At 42.1% G+C, this 14,228-nt stretch overlaps 1 protein-coding gene across 14 annotated transcripts in view; it reads right to left on the reverse strand.

Annotated features, from left to right (window-relative positions):
- Nucleotides 1-14,228, reverse strand: part of LOC113012390 (ryanodine receptor 3) — a 107,828-nt gene that overhangs the window by 56,918 nt on the left and 36,682 nt on the right. For all 14 annotated transcript variants that reach the window (XM_026152551.1, XM_026152557.1, XM_026152559.1 and 11 more), the window contains 13 exons: nt 13,819-13,975; nt 13,129-13,293; nt 12,616-12,737; nt 11,657-11,837; nt 10,748-10,883; nt 9,286-9,381; nt 8,864-8,982; nt 6,974-7,107; nt 6,442-6,683; nt 5,990-6,182; nt 2,704-2,920; nt 2,343-2,447; nt 97-200 (listed from right to left, as the gene is read on the reverse strand). In XM_026152551.1, coding sequence (XP_026008336.1) covers nt 97-200; nt 2,343-2,447; nt 2,704-2,920; nt 5,990-6,182; nt 6,442-6,683; nt 6,974-7,107; nt 8,864-8,982; nt 9,286-9,381; nt 10,748-10,883; nt 11,657-11,837; nt 12,616-12,737; nt 13,129-13,293; nt 13,819-13,975 — 1,971 coding nt within the window. The remainder of the gene's footprint in view (nt 1-96; nt 201-2,342; nt 2,448-2,703; nt 2,921-5,989; nt 6,183-6,441; nt 6,684-6,973; nt 7,108-8,863; nt 8,983-9,285; nt 9,382-10,747; nt 10,884-11,656; nt 11,838-12,615; nt 12,738-13,128; nt 13,294-13,818; nt 13,976-14,228) is intronic.

Raw genomic sequence — 14,228 nt, forward strand, 5'->3', positions numbered from 1 at the left:
TTCTGAGAATAATATGTCAGATATGGTTTTTTAGGCTATTTTTATAACAGAGGTGTTGTCCATGAAGACAAAAACAATCCATCATGTTCGCCGTACTTCAGAGTCTCCGTTGACATCTGCAGATTGTAGTTTTTTTCCGTTTCCGGCAGCTTGGAGAAATCCACCAGGCACGGATGCTGCCGCTTATTATCATCCCTTATCTGTGAGGAAAACAGAGAAAAAACACACATATCAAACACCTCCTGACGTTCTCATCATTGCTGTTCAGCAGCTCTGCATTCATATGTACATCAAGTCCTACTAGATCTATGCATATGAGATACACAGCCTCATAACTCATTGTCACTGTGAACTAACAAGGGGGGCGGGCATGTGGTTTAAGTCCTGGGTGCTACTAGTTGCAGTGATTAGACTACTCTAGTGAACATGTTATGAGAGAGGGACAAGAGAGCATGTTTTCTTGGCAGAGCCAGGGAGCTGTATGGCAGGAATACCGAGTGAGAGGCGTAATGCGTCTCTCTCGAGGCTGCGCTTTAAGCCAAATAATCCTTTTGGCAATGCTGCTCAGAGGAGGTGGCATGGCAATGGTGGATGTTTACCAAGAAAACATGCAGGGCTGTGTACAGATATGCAGCTGTTTCCGTGGGTCCAATGAATAGCAGCCAGCTCTTTTGTGAATAGTACAAGAACTATGGGAAATCTCCTCTTTCATATTTACATGCAACCAGTGCTAAATAGCAAAAACAGGTTTATTTTATCTGCTATGTGACCTCTACCACATGTATAACTGACTCCAACTCACTTGGCTATCGCTCCACATGTAAAAAAAAACCAAAAAAAACAACCTTGACAATAAAACTAGTTTATTATTGTTGTTTACCAAATCTCAGACTTGTCTTTGTCCTAAATCAAAGATTTTTCGAGGAGGAGGACAGAGTGAAAGCTTACAAGCTAGCGCAGAATTCTCATGTTGTATTATAGACATAAGAGCTGCGTCTTGTTGCTGGTTTCTTGTTTTTCCTTCCTTTAAGAGCAAAACAGGTCACTTTGGCGTTATCCTGTGGTAACTATACAACAAACCAGAAAGCCATCAGCTAGAATTTGGAGTTAAACAGATGAAACCATAACCGACTTAAATTTGGACGTGCCTTCTTTTTGACCACTTGTGCAACCGTGACTTACAATAGACCCGAGCAGAGAGTAAACAATACGAACACAGCAGGAGAACTTGAAGTGGGATGGAGCTGAATTTAAATCAGGTACAGTTTTTGTCTTCTGTTGCAGGAGCCTGCTGATTGCACTGCGTACACTGTAATTATAAGCATGCGTTTCCAGCTGACTGTATTGGGAAATACACTAATTTGTTCTTTTAGGGAGTTTAGATGAGAATTTGATATCACTACAGGTGAAGCCAGGAGACTTCAGCTTAAAAAACCTCAAGCATAAGCTCTCCGATGATAAAAGAGCTCAAAAGCTAAGTCAGATATACTTTTGAACTTGCCCCACAGATCCAGACTAGGTGTTTCCCACTGCTTCTGGTCTTTATGCTTGATCAGGCTTGATGCCAGTTAATAATAGAAAACATCGGCTGTTAATCTGGCAATTTTTTGGACATAGCCAGCAGAGGCAAGAATAACACAGACTAACACAGCCTCATCTCAATTTCACATTAATCTTCCAATCTAAGTATAGCATACAATCACATTCTCAGATTCCTATCAGTAGCAGGAGAAAAGATACAACATCTGCTCCGAATATATAGACAGGCCTTTTGATTGGTTTCTGGCTCATAGCGGGTTATGTCATGTGTTTTGATTGACCCTCTGAATATTTAAAGAATTAGAAACTCCATCAGTTTTTCTTTGAAAAGGAGAAAAACAAAAAACAAAATGCAAATTTTAGTCTGGGTTTATTGAGGCGATGAAATTGCCAAGACATCCTGTTCTGCCCTTTGGGTGAAACAACAATTTGTAATTCATGACTGACACTAGAACACAGACACAATGACTCTGCTACCTACAAACAAACTGGATGTGAATGAAGGATGTAAATGAGTGGCGTGGAAAAGCGCTGAATGTGAACAATGACAGTGTTCTTTTTCCACTTACCCTCTTTTTGGTGTAAACCGCAAATTATAAAAGAGAAAGCAAGATGACACACAAGCCTCTGTGATGGTAAGTTGTCACACTCATCGAGAAAAAATTGTAATTGTCGTGTTTATTTCTCCACAAACATGGAAAACGGCATGGAGTATGCTTTTTATCTTTTGATCCGAGCGATGAACTTGTAGGAGAACAACATAAGCAACTAAATAACAATCTCATTAACAATCTAACCCTTACCTTGCCATAAGACCAGCCAAGCTCAATCTTATTCATGCCCCAGAGCTCATGGATATTTTCAGCCAGCTTGTCCCGAACCTTCTCCAAATGAGGCGGCATGACAATCTGAAGGAACAGGTAAGCAAATGAGCATTTTCCAAAAAGTTGTGCAAACTATAGAATGCAAAAAACTCAGTAGTTGAAACAAAGTAATGCAATTCTTTTGGAAAAATTAAACAAATACACAAGATGCATCAAATTCAAGATGAGCATTTTTTCAGTTGATTTGCATTCTTTTACATGTCACACTGCATCACAGCCTTTGTGAAAAAGGGGGCGTTTTTCTCATGATCACCATCCTGCACGCCTCCTGTGAGCTTACCTGGCTGGTTTCCACAGGTGTGGGGATGAAGGAGGCCTGCGACATGAACTGGGTGGTGCCCAGCAGATCTCGAACTCCGTCCACATCTCTCTTATACTCTTTCACCGGCTCCACCTTCATCTTCTCTTTTGGCAGCAGAGCCTCATAACACGGTGCGTAGCTTGATGGAGGCAGGAACTTGAAGTCACCGTGCCGTCCGCCCAACAGGAAACGAACCCTAACCAGAGAAAAGTTGCTCACGTGACTTGGCTTATTGCAATGTTTTACGTGCACACTAAAAGAAAATTAAATGCTGTTAATAAAAGAAGCGACTAGTGAAAAGAAAACTAATCCTCTACTTTTATTCTTAACTCTCTTAAACAGGTTCTACTCCAATGGGGACACGTTTAGTTCTGTGAATGAAAAAAACATTGCAAAACCGTCTCTCGAGGCTCCTCAAAATAGCAGTTCAAGTAGTAGCAGTGACGCAACCAAGCTCATTCTCACTGCGGCCCTCAATTATTAAGCACTGAGGATGTGTGGCTGTCATGTTCTGGCACGTTTAAGTCCGTGGAGACGTTCACCCTGTTCACTGGGCCAATTCCAAGCTTCCACACGCTCACGCTCTGCTGTGACTGGTCAACACAGTGTTAGCTGTACAATCACCCGACCAATGAAAGAGTCAGATCAGACCTTGACAACACTTCAACTACTAAAAAGGACAAATCTGTTCCAAACAGCCTGTTTTATGAAATTGTAGACAATTTGGATTCTTTCACTCGGTCTGTAATAATGAAGCAGCTCAAGGGTCTTTGCATGTTGAACCTCTTTGTTATTATAAGCTGTGAGGTTGGCATCAGGACTCGTCCCCTGTCTGGTTTGTTCTTGTCACACCTTTACCAGGTGTGCTGGGCTGATGTAGAACTTGCGATCCTAAGTCTCTCCACTCTTTTCAGTCACCAATCTCATGCACTATTGAATCACGTGTCTCTCTGGAATGGAACCTTTCAGACACATGTGCCCGCTTCAGCTTGGAACCTCAGAAACACATTTTTTGCCTTCCAAATCACTCCGGGTACTTTACTGTTCACTTATATTGCCATATTTGGAATACTGTGTGGAAATCTGGGGAAATACATACAAAACTTCACTTCAACCACTATGTAAAATTCAGAAAAAAGCAATCAGGATGATTACTAAAGCAGGATTTAGAGAGCACACTAACATTATGTTCTTGAAATTAAAAATTCTGAAGTTTATGGATCTTATAAAATATAAAACTGCAAAAATTATGTACAAAGCCAGATACAATATGTTACCAGGAAATGTACAGAGGATGTTTTTTGACAGAGAAGGGGACTATGAATTGAGGGGGAAATTAAATCTGAAGACTCTTAAAGCACAGACAAAGGTTAAAACCTTTTGTGTTACTATTTATGGGGTAAAACTGTGGAATAGTTTTACTGTGGACCTACAGCAATGCTCAAGCATTAGTCAGTTCATAAAGATGTTTCGAAAACTGCTTTTGGAAGAATATGAAACTGATAAAGTTGATCACCCATTGTATGTATAAATATACTAAATTCTATCTAAATTCTATCTATTTCTGTAGATATGTTTATACATGTTCTCCTTGTTTATTGTGTGGGGTAAGTGATGATGGGAATTAGGTGAATAGTGGGATTCAACAAAATGTTGAGCAGGGGGTAGGGATTAATAAGTATGTTATACTTCTTCCTACTCCATTTCAGACCTAATAATTGTCATTTCATGTCATTTAGACTTTGTTTTATTTTATTTTTTTTTGTTTTATCTGAGCACATACGTGTGTGTGTGTATTTACATATATATTCGTATTTGTAAATGAAAGTATGTGTAGTTGTGTATATATTGGTTTTTTTTTCTGTATATGTCTGAAATAAAGATACAATACAAATACAAACCTGTAAAGGAGAAGACTCACCTGCTCACCTGCCTGCCCACTCTCCACCGATCCACCCTACTGTGGAAACTAGCCTCCTCCCCCAAAGCACCTCCCACTCAAATAAGACCATTTCCAGGTTCCACAATCCAGTCCACAAATCACGACCTCCGGTTGAACCATTGCTAACTCTGTTCCTCATCCTCCCCAGACCTCACATGCGCACGCTCAGTCCCACAACTTCCACCACATTAGATATGCTTATTCGCCAACTTGAAAATAAACACTTGATACACACAAACTCCCATCTGAGCGCATTTTCTGAGTCCATGCCAATCCTTAGTATGGCTCAGTGTTTCTGAGTGTAGAATGCATTGACCGAAGATGAAACGCTTGTAAAATAAGAAACATATTTCATGATCTAAAAGGTTATTTAGGCTTCCAATCAACAGCAAAGACTAACAAAAAAAACATGAAACTGACCAGTGACCTCTTGAAGGGGCCAATGAATCATTAGTTGTCTAATCACTTATCTTTGTTCTTTGGTCAACTCTGTTTTAAACATGTTACATAAATACCTTTAACCTTTAACCTTTAAACTAACAGAAACAACCAATCCTCTACTTGCTCCAATTTTGCACCAGGTGCAAAGTAACAGCAAGCTGTCACAAAAAAACACTAAAATCCCTTAAAAAGGAACTGTTTAATATTTCAAGCAATTCTCATGCAGCATGTTGGCACATGAGCGTGTGTGTGAGTGGTAATAAACTCCTTATCTAACTTCTGTTAACCAGCGTAACAACTGGGTCAGTAACACACATTGTTCAATTAATCTTTTCTGCACGTCAGATAATACAGACAGTGAGAACAATGACGCTATTAAAAGTGACATCATTTGTGGAAAAAAATGCATGAAAATGATTTGAGAGACGGGGAAATCAAGCGGAGCGTTATGCCTTTTTCTTTCCTTTTCTTAGCCACACAGATGAACCACTTTTTTTTTTAAATGAATGATGATTGAACTCTGACGTTTTTTTTAAATAAATTCATTTTCTAATATTTAACATGACCAAACATTGTGGCAGGTGTCTCAGAGGGAACGTGGCAAAAGGCTACTGTGCTCTTCAAAGTCGGAGTCGATCATGGAATTGTGGGAAAACTGCTGGAGCTTGAAATTCCATTTTCAAGTCACATCAATCACACTATCAGTGGTCACCATGGAAACAGAATTTTTTTCCTGTTTTTTAAGCCGCGTCTAATCTAAAAGCCTCGAAGACAAAATGAAAGTCAGAATATAAAGATAGAATTTTTAGAATATATAAATATGAGTTTTTTCTGCCTGTTAACGTCTAATAAAGCATATGAACAGAAAAAATACACACTCACTTGACACCTGCAGAGAAACTGACAACAGGGAAGAAGAGTCCGTCTGTGTTGAAATTTTCAAACATGCCCTGGACGGGCTGTCCGTTGATCCTGAAGGATATGCTGGGGGCTCCAAGGTCCAGGCAGCAGCTCACCACGTCCTCTGAGGTCAGAATGTGCTGGTTCATAGACGCAACCGCCCGCGGGATACGACCTGATCGGGACACACGCACAAACTGCTATGTGAAATACGACCTAGTGAGTTGTGCTGGCACAAATCACACCTCTACCTCCCTCTCTCACACACACATACTGTTGGATACACACATTTGCGCACAATGACACAGACTCTGGGCAAGGAGATCGTCCCTGCAGGGCACTGGTTCTGTCTAGACACAACTTGGCTGTAACCCAGGGTTACCGCTCATCTTCTAATGCTTTAGTTACTCCAGACACTGGCTTGTCCCACCCACCTGACCAGAGGTGGAGTCCATCAAAGCCGTACGAGTAGAGATCATCACCAACTCCATTACCTCCCCAGCCCTCTCCTCCTCCCGGGTAGGGTGCATAGCCTTTTGTGTTCGCCCAGCCGATTCTGAGGTGGGAGGGCTCGCTGGTCACAAAGTGGTCCACCTGGTCGATCATGAGTTCATAGTACCACTTCTTGTACTGAGCCGAGCCTTCACTCACGCCCAGGAAGATGTTCGGTCTCATGCTGGCAAAGAAGTACAATGTGACATCACCACCAGAGTTACATTTTTAATTACAATATTGTACTTTTCACTTAAAAAAAGCAAATTGCAACATTCCATACAAAGTTATTTAACTACTAAGATAAAAAACAAACAAACAAGAGATTAAAAAACATATAATGATTTCACAAAAGATCCTCACCAGATTAATAAATTGAAAGTAAGCTTTAGACTCTATAGAAATAACTGTGGGCTGAGTTATCAGAGAAGCAAGGAGGAGAAAGATAGCAAGATAAATAAATGGCTCTCTAACCTCTGGACATCATTGACCAGCTGGGTTTGCAACAGCAGATCTCTCTTGGGCAGCAAGTGATCGCAGATGAGGTTCTGATTGGTTCGCACAGCTACGCCATTACACACACACAGTGAACAGAGCACATCTAGTATCTAAAAAAGAAGGTGAAGGAGGTAGGGATAATAAGCAACACCATCTAATGGAAGACCATAACAGCACTTAACACTCACTAATGATAACACGTTTACTTCATTTTCCCTATTATACCCCAGATGTGCATCTGCACCTGAAAATGACTAATTATACTTCACTGTCCAGGATGCTGCTGGAGGGAAAGTCCCTTTATATGCAACCACTGCATAATTACTCTGCGATTGTTACTGGGTACAAAAACATGTTAAAGAATACCCTTTTGATGTTAGCTTAACAAAGCTGTAGAACTAAATGGGCCAGGATGCTCAGCCAAGGGTGACAGCATAGAACACCTACGCTTTAGCATTGACCTTTTTCTCCTGCTTCCACTGCAAAACGGTACAGTCGGGCTGATTTACGACCCAGGCCGGCTCCTGATCTTATTTCACTGTTAAACAGACTGTTTCGTGTTAGGGGCACGCGGCTACGAAAAGCTCCAGGAGCCTTCTCAACAAGAAGAACCCCACTCATCTGTACAGTATGTACAGCTAATAGCCAGCAGATGGTCAGCTTAGCATGGAGACTGTGGCAAAGAGTGTTGCTCTTTCCAAGTTAGGTACACAAGCACCAGTGAAGTTCACATGTCGTGTGCTTCAACTGTTGAAAAAAACATTAAACACCAAGTTAATTTGCAGTTTTTATTTGAATGCTTTGTTCTAGTGCACTTCTTAGCAGGAGTAATTTGTTGTGCAGCCAGTCATAAGTCATAAGACAACTTCAATTGGTTGCATGTTATTGTGACATATTCATCGTACAGACACATAAACAAACAAAGAAAACATCACATTATTCCTTTATGCTTTTATTGGGGTTTTACATTTTTTTTCTGGTATTACTTTGTAAATCAATCTAATTTCAATGTATTTTATTTGAAAGTTTAGTATAATTATACTTGCCAACAACTACTTACAAAAGGAAGTACACAAAAAAATGGGGTAACGAGTCAGGTTTCTACAGGGAACAAAGCAATAATTATACTGTAAGTAATTTTAATCAGTCTAAACCGTGGGTGGGCAACTCCAGGCCTCAAGTGCCGTAGTCCTGCAGGTTTTAGATCTCACCCTTGGGTCAACACACCTGAATGAAAGGATTAGTTCATTACCAGGCCTCTGAGAACTTCAAGACATGTTGAGGAGGCAATTTAGCCATTTGAATCAGCTGTGTTGGATCAAGGACACATCTAAAACCTGCAGGACACCGACACTCGAGGCCAGGAGTTGCCCTACCCCTGCTCTAAACCATATTTTATAATAAAGAAAACAAGACACAAATTCCATTGTAAGTAATTTTAAGTAATTTCTTGGTAATTTTGTGCAAAAAACAACCAATATTTCCACATCTTACATAAGAAGTGTGCTGTACATTTTGGTGGGTATGGAGTGGTTTAACCTCGCCTAATGTCCCAAGTGTACTACAGGAAAGTAAACAGTCCCTTTATGAGTAAACAGTGATTGTGAAAGGAAAACAAAATTAGTTAGACTTGGCTCCATCATCACGAAGGTCACATAGACCTGCAAATTTTAAAGGTATTTTTTCTTGTAGTTTCAAATAAAATACACATAAAAATTCAATTTCATTGCAGTCACGGGCCGTATTATAAAGTGTTACGCTTTTTCTTAACAGAAATTGCTGTTCTTTGTATTGCATAGTTATTTTTCAACATGTGCATAACCCAGATGTGTATTTCACCGTGTAGCAACAACACTTACTGCTTACCTTGTGGTTGCGTCCATGCTTGTACAGCAGCGATATGATGGATTTAATGTGTCCTTTCTGGATGATATTGAGCGCCTCGGGGCTCTCGATTAAAATGCAGTGCAGAACTTCCAGAATCCCTGCACAGCCGCAAAATTCATCAATTACTTAACACTCGCAAAAGACGCACCAAAGGACACTCGTCAAAGACGCATTCTGTCCGCACAGAGCAACAGAAAACCCTGCTGGTGCACTCCTTACTGCACATTTAAAAAGTAAAAGTCGCTATTCCCATGATTTCAGCCAACAGTGTCACCTTTCAAAAAAAGACTCCTGTACCTGTTAAAGAATTTTAATAGTTCTGCGATGTTGCACAAAAGCTCTCTCACACTGCTGTTTCACTGCAGGCTCATGTGTATGTGTCAGAATGCTAATGAGTGTACCTGAAGAGGACTCCAGTCTCTCCAGCTTGCTCACCAGCCAGTCCAGGTTGTTGGAGAACTGTGTGCAGTTGTTGCGGTTTCCTCGGATTAACGCAGCTGCAGGACACGAGGAAAGTGTGCACGAGTCAGCGCATTGCTTAATGTGACGACTTACACAACAGAAAAACAATGTCACGCAAAGGTGAACACTTTGAATTCATGCCCAAAGCCGGTTAAGGAAGACATTGTGCTTTGACACTCTTAAACATATTAGTTTTAGAAGATGCCTTAGAGAGAAGGTGGGACCAGACATAAACATATGAGGACAAACACACCCACATGTACGTCCTAGCATGAAAAAAACAGGGTCATCCGATGCAGGGAGACAAAGAAGAAAGGAGGGAGGCATCCCAAATCCACTTAGCCCCGCTGCTCTCAACCAGGTATGTGAAGAAGGGGGAAGGGGAACAGAGAAAGAGAGATGTGACTAGAACACTAATATGAGTCAGCAGGTGAAGTCAGTGTAAATAAGAGCGTGAAGGACATCCTTGGAGGGCAGAGAGGGCTTCAGTGTGGCGAGATGAAAGATAAACTCTACATACGGGCTATCTCAGCTTAAGAATGAAACTCATTTCAAACATGACAGGAAGAAAATCGTGCCTGCTCACAATTTTCTGCTCGTAAATGGATCTTTTTATGTGAAAGCTGCTGAAATAACAGTCGAGACAAACATTGTACTCATCAGATGGAAGATGGCAGGATATACAGACAGAGAGGAGGGAAGCAAAAAAAAAGCTTTTTCCTGCCAGGTCATTTTACTGAGATACGTCCTATATATGACGGAGCATATGGATGCAGTGCAAGAGGTTATAGTGAATTTGAAAAGGAGCGGTGATGACACTGGGCAGTAGGAACACAGAGAGCAAAACAAAACAGAGAACTGAGAGGACAGAGATGAAAATTGACATTAGGCAGCTAGAAAGAAATGAGGTCAGTGGGAAATACCCGAACACTCTATGTGTGTGTGTGTGTGTGTGTGTGTGTGTCTGAGATGACTGATGTTGTTGGGTTGATGCCCTGGCATTGGGCCGCATGCCACCGAGCCATTTCTGCAACAATGTGTTTGTCTGTTTTGTTTTTGGAGTATTAGAAAAGTGTATTTATGGTTCATGTAACTTCAATTCAGTTTTATTTATACAGCATCAATTCACAGCAACAGTCACAGAAAGGTGCTTTATACTGTGATGCAAAGAGCCTAAAATTATGTGGAGAAAACCACTGTGATCAACCATCTGGAGACAGTGGGACGGAAGAACGCACTTTTAAAGAGGAAGAAACCTCTGGCAGAATCTCAGAGGTTTCTGCCGCATCCTGTGTGTCAGTGTGCAAATGTGAATCTGAACTTTCAATCTTAAGATTAATTGCAGTTGGCAGTGAGTCTGTGTGTGTATTTGTGTGTGTGCTGTTAAGACCAGCATCTCACCCAGCAGCTCATACAGCAGGTTGAGAATGTCTTTCCAGGCCGCTCCAGCCTCCGAGCCCGCGCACTCCCCAAAATGTGCGGCGCTGTTATAGACGTTCAGTCGGTCAATACAGTTGGACACCAGAGTCAGCATGCCCTAAAAAAGAGGCAGTGACACATGTCACATGACCCACCACATGTCACTGGTATAAGAGCTTCCTCTGATGAAATCTGCCCCCAGTTTTCAGTTAGTGTAATGCAGCTTCATGATGGTCTTGTACTGGTTTATTCTACAGACTTGAAATACCTGAGATCTGATATGCTAAATGGAAAGTGTTCCAGTTATTGTGACAAGCTGACCTTCGAGATTAGAATTAAGATAGAAATGTGCTCCTTTAGTCCCCCATAGAAAGGTACATAAGATTAAAAAATCCTTAAAAGATATGTAACTTGCAAAAATCAATACTATGTGTCGATAATCTTCAGATATATTGCAATCAAGTCTCTTATTTTATGGTCTCTCGAAGACATTTTGACACAGTTATGCTGTTGTATCCTGTAAGATTTAACCAGTGGGTGACATCATAGGGTCCCTCAGCGAGGCAGTTGACATTTTATAATTGATGAAAGCAATTTAGAGCCTAGAAGCTTAGCAGAAAGCTCAGTGCGCTCATGCCAGCCTCAGGAAAACTGCTGACACCGTCATATAAAGTGCGTCCAAATACAGGATGCCATTGAAACAAACCACAAAGAATCAATTGGTTTCGCTTTTTCACCTCCTTCTGCAAGTTTGCCACTACTGCTAGCTTAATCACACGTGCACTCATTCACTAAAAGTGTCCCAATTGCAACCACGTTGAGATTCTTTTGCTCTGCCTGACTGCCTCGCGAGCTCTTTTTTACTAAACCTTCCTTGATGGATGAACTCACTTCCTGCTTGAAGAGGTTCTGTCTGTTTTTGAGCGAGCGCAGCTTGATCTGCCTTTCTTCGTGCTCCAGCTCGGCATCGGGGAGCTGGAAATAAGTGATGAGGTCATTAAGGGTTTGGAGCACCTCCTCCACGGGCAGAGCGACCAGTGCCCTGTTCTTAACACCCAGACAATCCAGGTCTCTGGGGGAAGTAGACAGAAAGAAAAAAACTCAATCACACATTTAACACTACTTGCCGTTTCTCAAATTCTCTCATTCATTCGAGGAAACAAACCATTGCTAAAGATACGACGACTGGGAAGCTGAACAGACTTGAGGAGAGGCAGTGATGACTAACACGATCTTTAACCCAACGGTTCATTCATGCTGAAATGCTGATTTCCGCTGGCCTGCTAAAAATAGCTCTAGTCCTATGCATGGGAGCGGTGTGTGTGTGGTGGTGGTGATGGTGGGGGCTGACAGATTCCTGCCCCTAAGTCTGACCCAGGAGACAGCAAGCCCTCTGATAACAAATACAGGCAATGGAAGCATCCACGTATGTGCTTCATAGCTCACCACACATAGAAATGCAGTGGCATCACTGCTATTTGGAAACATGTGGCTGGTCCACTGAGTGAACTGCATGGGGCACTGGCACCCCACTCAGACAAAACCCACAGGCCCCTCTTGTTACATCACGAGTTATATCACACCTATGAGTCTGTGGGCTTCGAAAATAGCCTTCAGATATAATTTGCCGATGTTGGAATGTCTTTATCATCAGGCGTAATTACGCTAAACCATCATCAACGTGGGTGCTTATGAAACTTGTCCCAGTGACAGGACATTTTGCAGATTACCCTAATAAAGTGGCGAAAGACAAATGTGGGCTGCAATTTGGTTTAATTGGCTAATTTGTGCAATCACATCCCTGTGTGCTGAAGTGAGCAACGGCACCGTTTTGTCACCGTGTAGCGTACCTGATGAATCGCTTAAAGAGAAGCGTGGTGTTGCGGATGATGCGCGCGGCGCGGGACTCCTCGTGCTGACAGCGCTGGAGGGTCAATCCGTCATCCATGTGACCTTCAGAATGCAGGCATGCCTTGAGAGGACGCCACAGGGCGAGAAAAGGGCGAGAAACATTGCCATCAGACGATATAAAGAAATGAGTAAAGAAATGAAGGAGGAGAACGCACTGAGCCACAGTGTCTGGAACACAGGTGCTGACACTACAGGCCACCTGGCTGTGTTTACATGCCGCACGCATGCACACCCCCTCTGCAACAGTAGCCAGGAGACGAGGTCTATATTTAGCAGAGGCAGAGATATGAGATGCAAACTAACAGAGGATCATCTTAACTCAATCAAGTCATTACTCTCGAAATAATTATCCACTCAAAGGAGTGTGATTTATTTATTAATGCTCCTTGTTTTCTCCATGTGCCTTGCATCTAAAGACAGAGCAGTGTGCGCTCGCGTATGTCGCCACTCACTCTTCTCTTGAGGGGACCCAGACGAGCAGATTTGACATCGGGCGCCTGGTACGAGAGCCAGAGACCCGCGGCCACGTGCATGATGAAGCAGATCGAGTCCCCGTATTTAATCTCAGCCACTCCCATTCCCTCGATGTCGCGCTTGGGGCTCTGCTCCAGCTTCTCCTGCACAGAAAGGAAGGAAAAGAGACCCAGATTTGCTCTTAATCAAACCACGACCAAATATTAGCTGCATCTACAACTTAAAGCTCTCCGCCCATCACAAGCAAGAAGGCTGTATTTGTTTTGCTTTTAGGATTAGATGTAAATAATGTAAATCAAGTCAGCTGCTTAACATATTCTGCAAGACATGCTTCAGATCCACATTGGAAGGGGGTCAGTAATTGGTTCAGCATCACTATTCATTTCAAGAAACTATATTGAACAGAGTAGTTAAACGGTCGCTTCAGTTAGAGTCGGCAAGTTCAGCTAAATTAACCTCAATGGTGTCGTTTTCGCTCGTCCAATAATTCTTGCAATTTTCATTGTCCTTGAAAAAGCTGTGATTTTCCAGCCCAAGGATATTTGGCAGTTCATTCGTAAAAGGTTAATAGGTGATCCTTCATAAAGCCTTCTTGCTGGTGTTTAAATGGGAAAGGGTGTGGCTGATCCTGTATGATGCAGTTCATTTCTGTGTGCATGTGTCCTTACCTTAGAGGCTCTGAAGCAGAAGGCCGTTGCAACGGTGTCAGACCTCTCCCGATCCTGAAGCACCAGCCCCCTGTCCTCCGTTAGAGCCAGGTAGTGACCGGTGGTCAGGTGCCGTAGCCGGAAGGGCTGACCCCAGCGGATGTGGCTCCCGCTCCAGCTGTCAACGCCACAACCGCACATTAATATTAAGCATACACAAAAATGTTCAGTTCACAAACCCAGGGAGATTTGCTAATTAGCTGATCTAAAAAAAACTGCTGCCAGCTGTTAATTATCTAGTAGATATGAATTGAATCAGTTGGAAACGGATGAAAACATTTTTGTAATTATGCACCTTTTTTTTCCTTTTTAGGAAACAGGAAAGTCTAAACAAACAGCATCAAAAACATGGCAGAAATCAAAGGGGAACG

The sequence above is a fragment of the Astatotilapia calliptera genome, chromosome 19 (assembly GCF_900246225.1).
Source record: "Astatotilapia calliptera chromosome 19, fAstCal1.2, whole genome shotgun sequence".
Classification (NCBI taxonomy): domain Eukaryota; kingdom Metazoa; phylum Chordata; class Actinopteri; order Cichliformes; family Cichlidae; genus Astatotilapia; species Astatotilapia calliptera.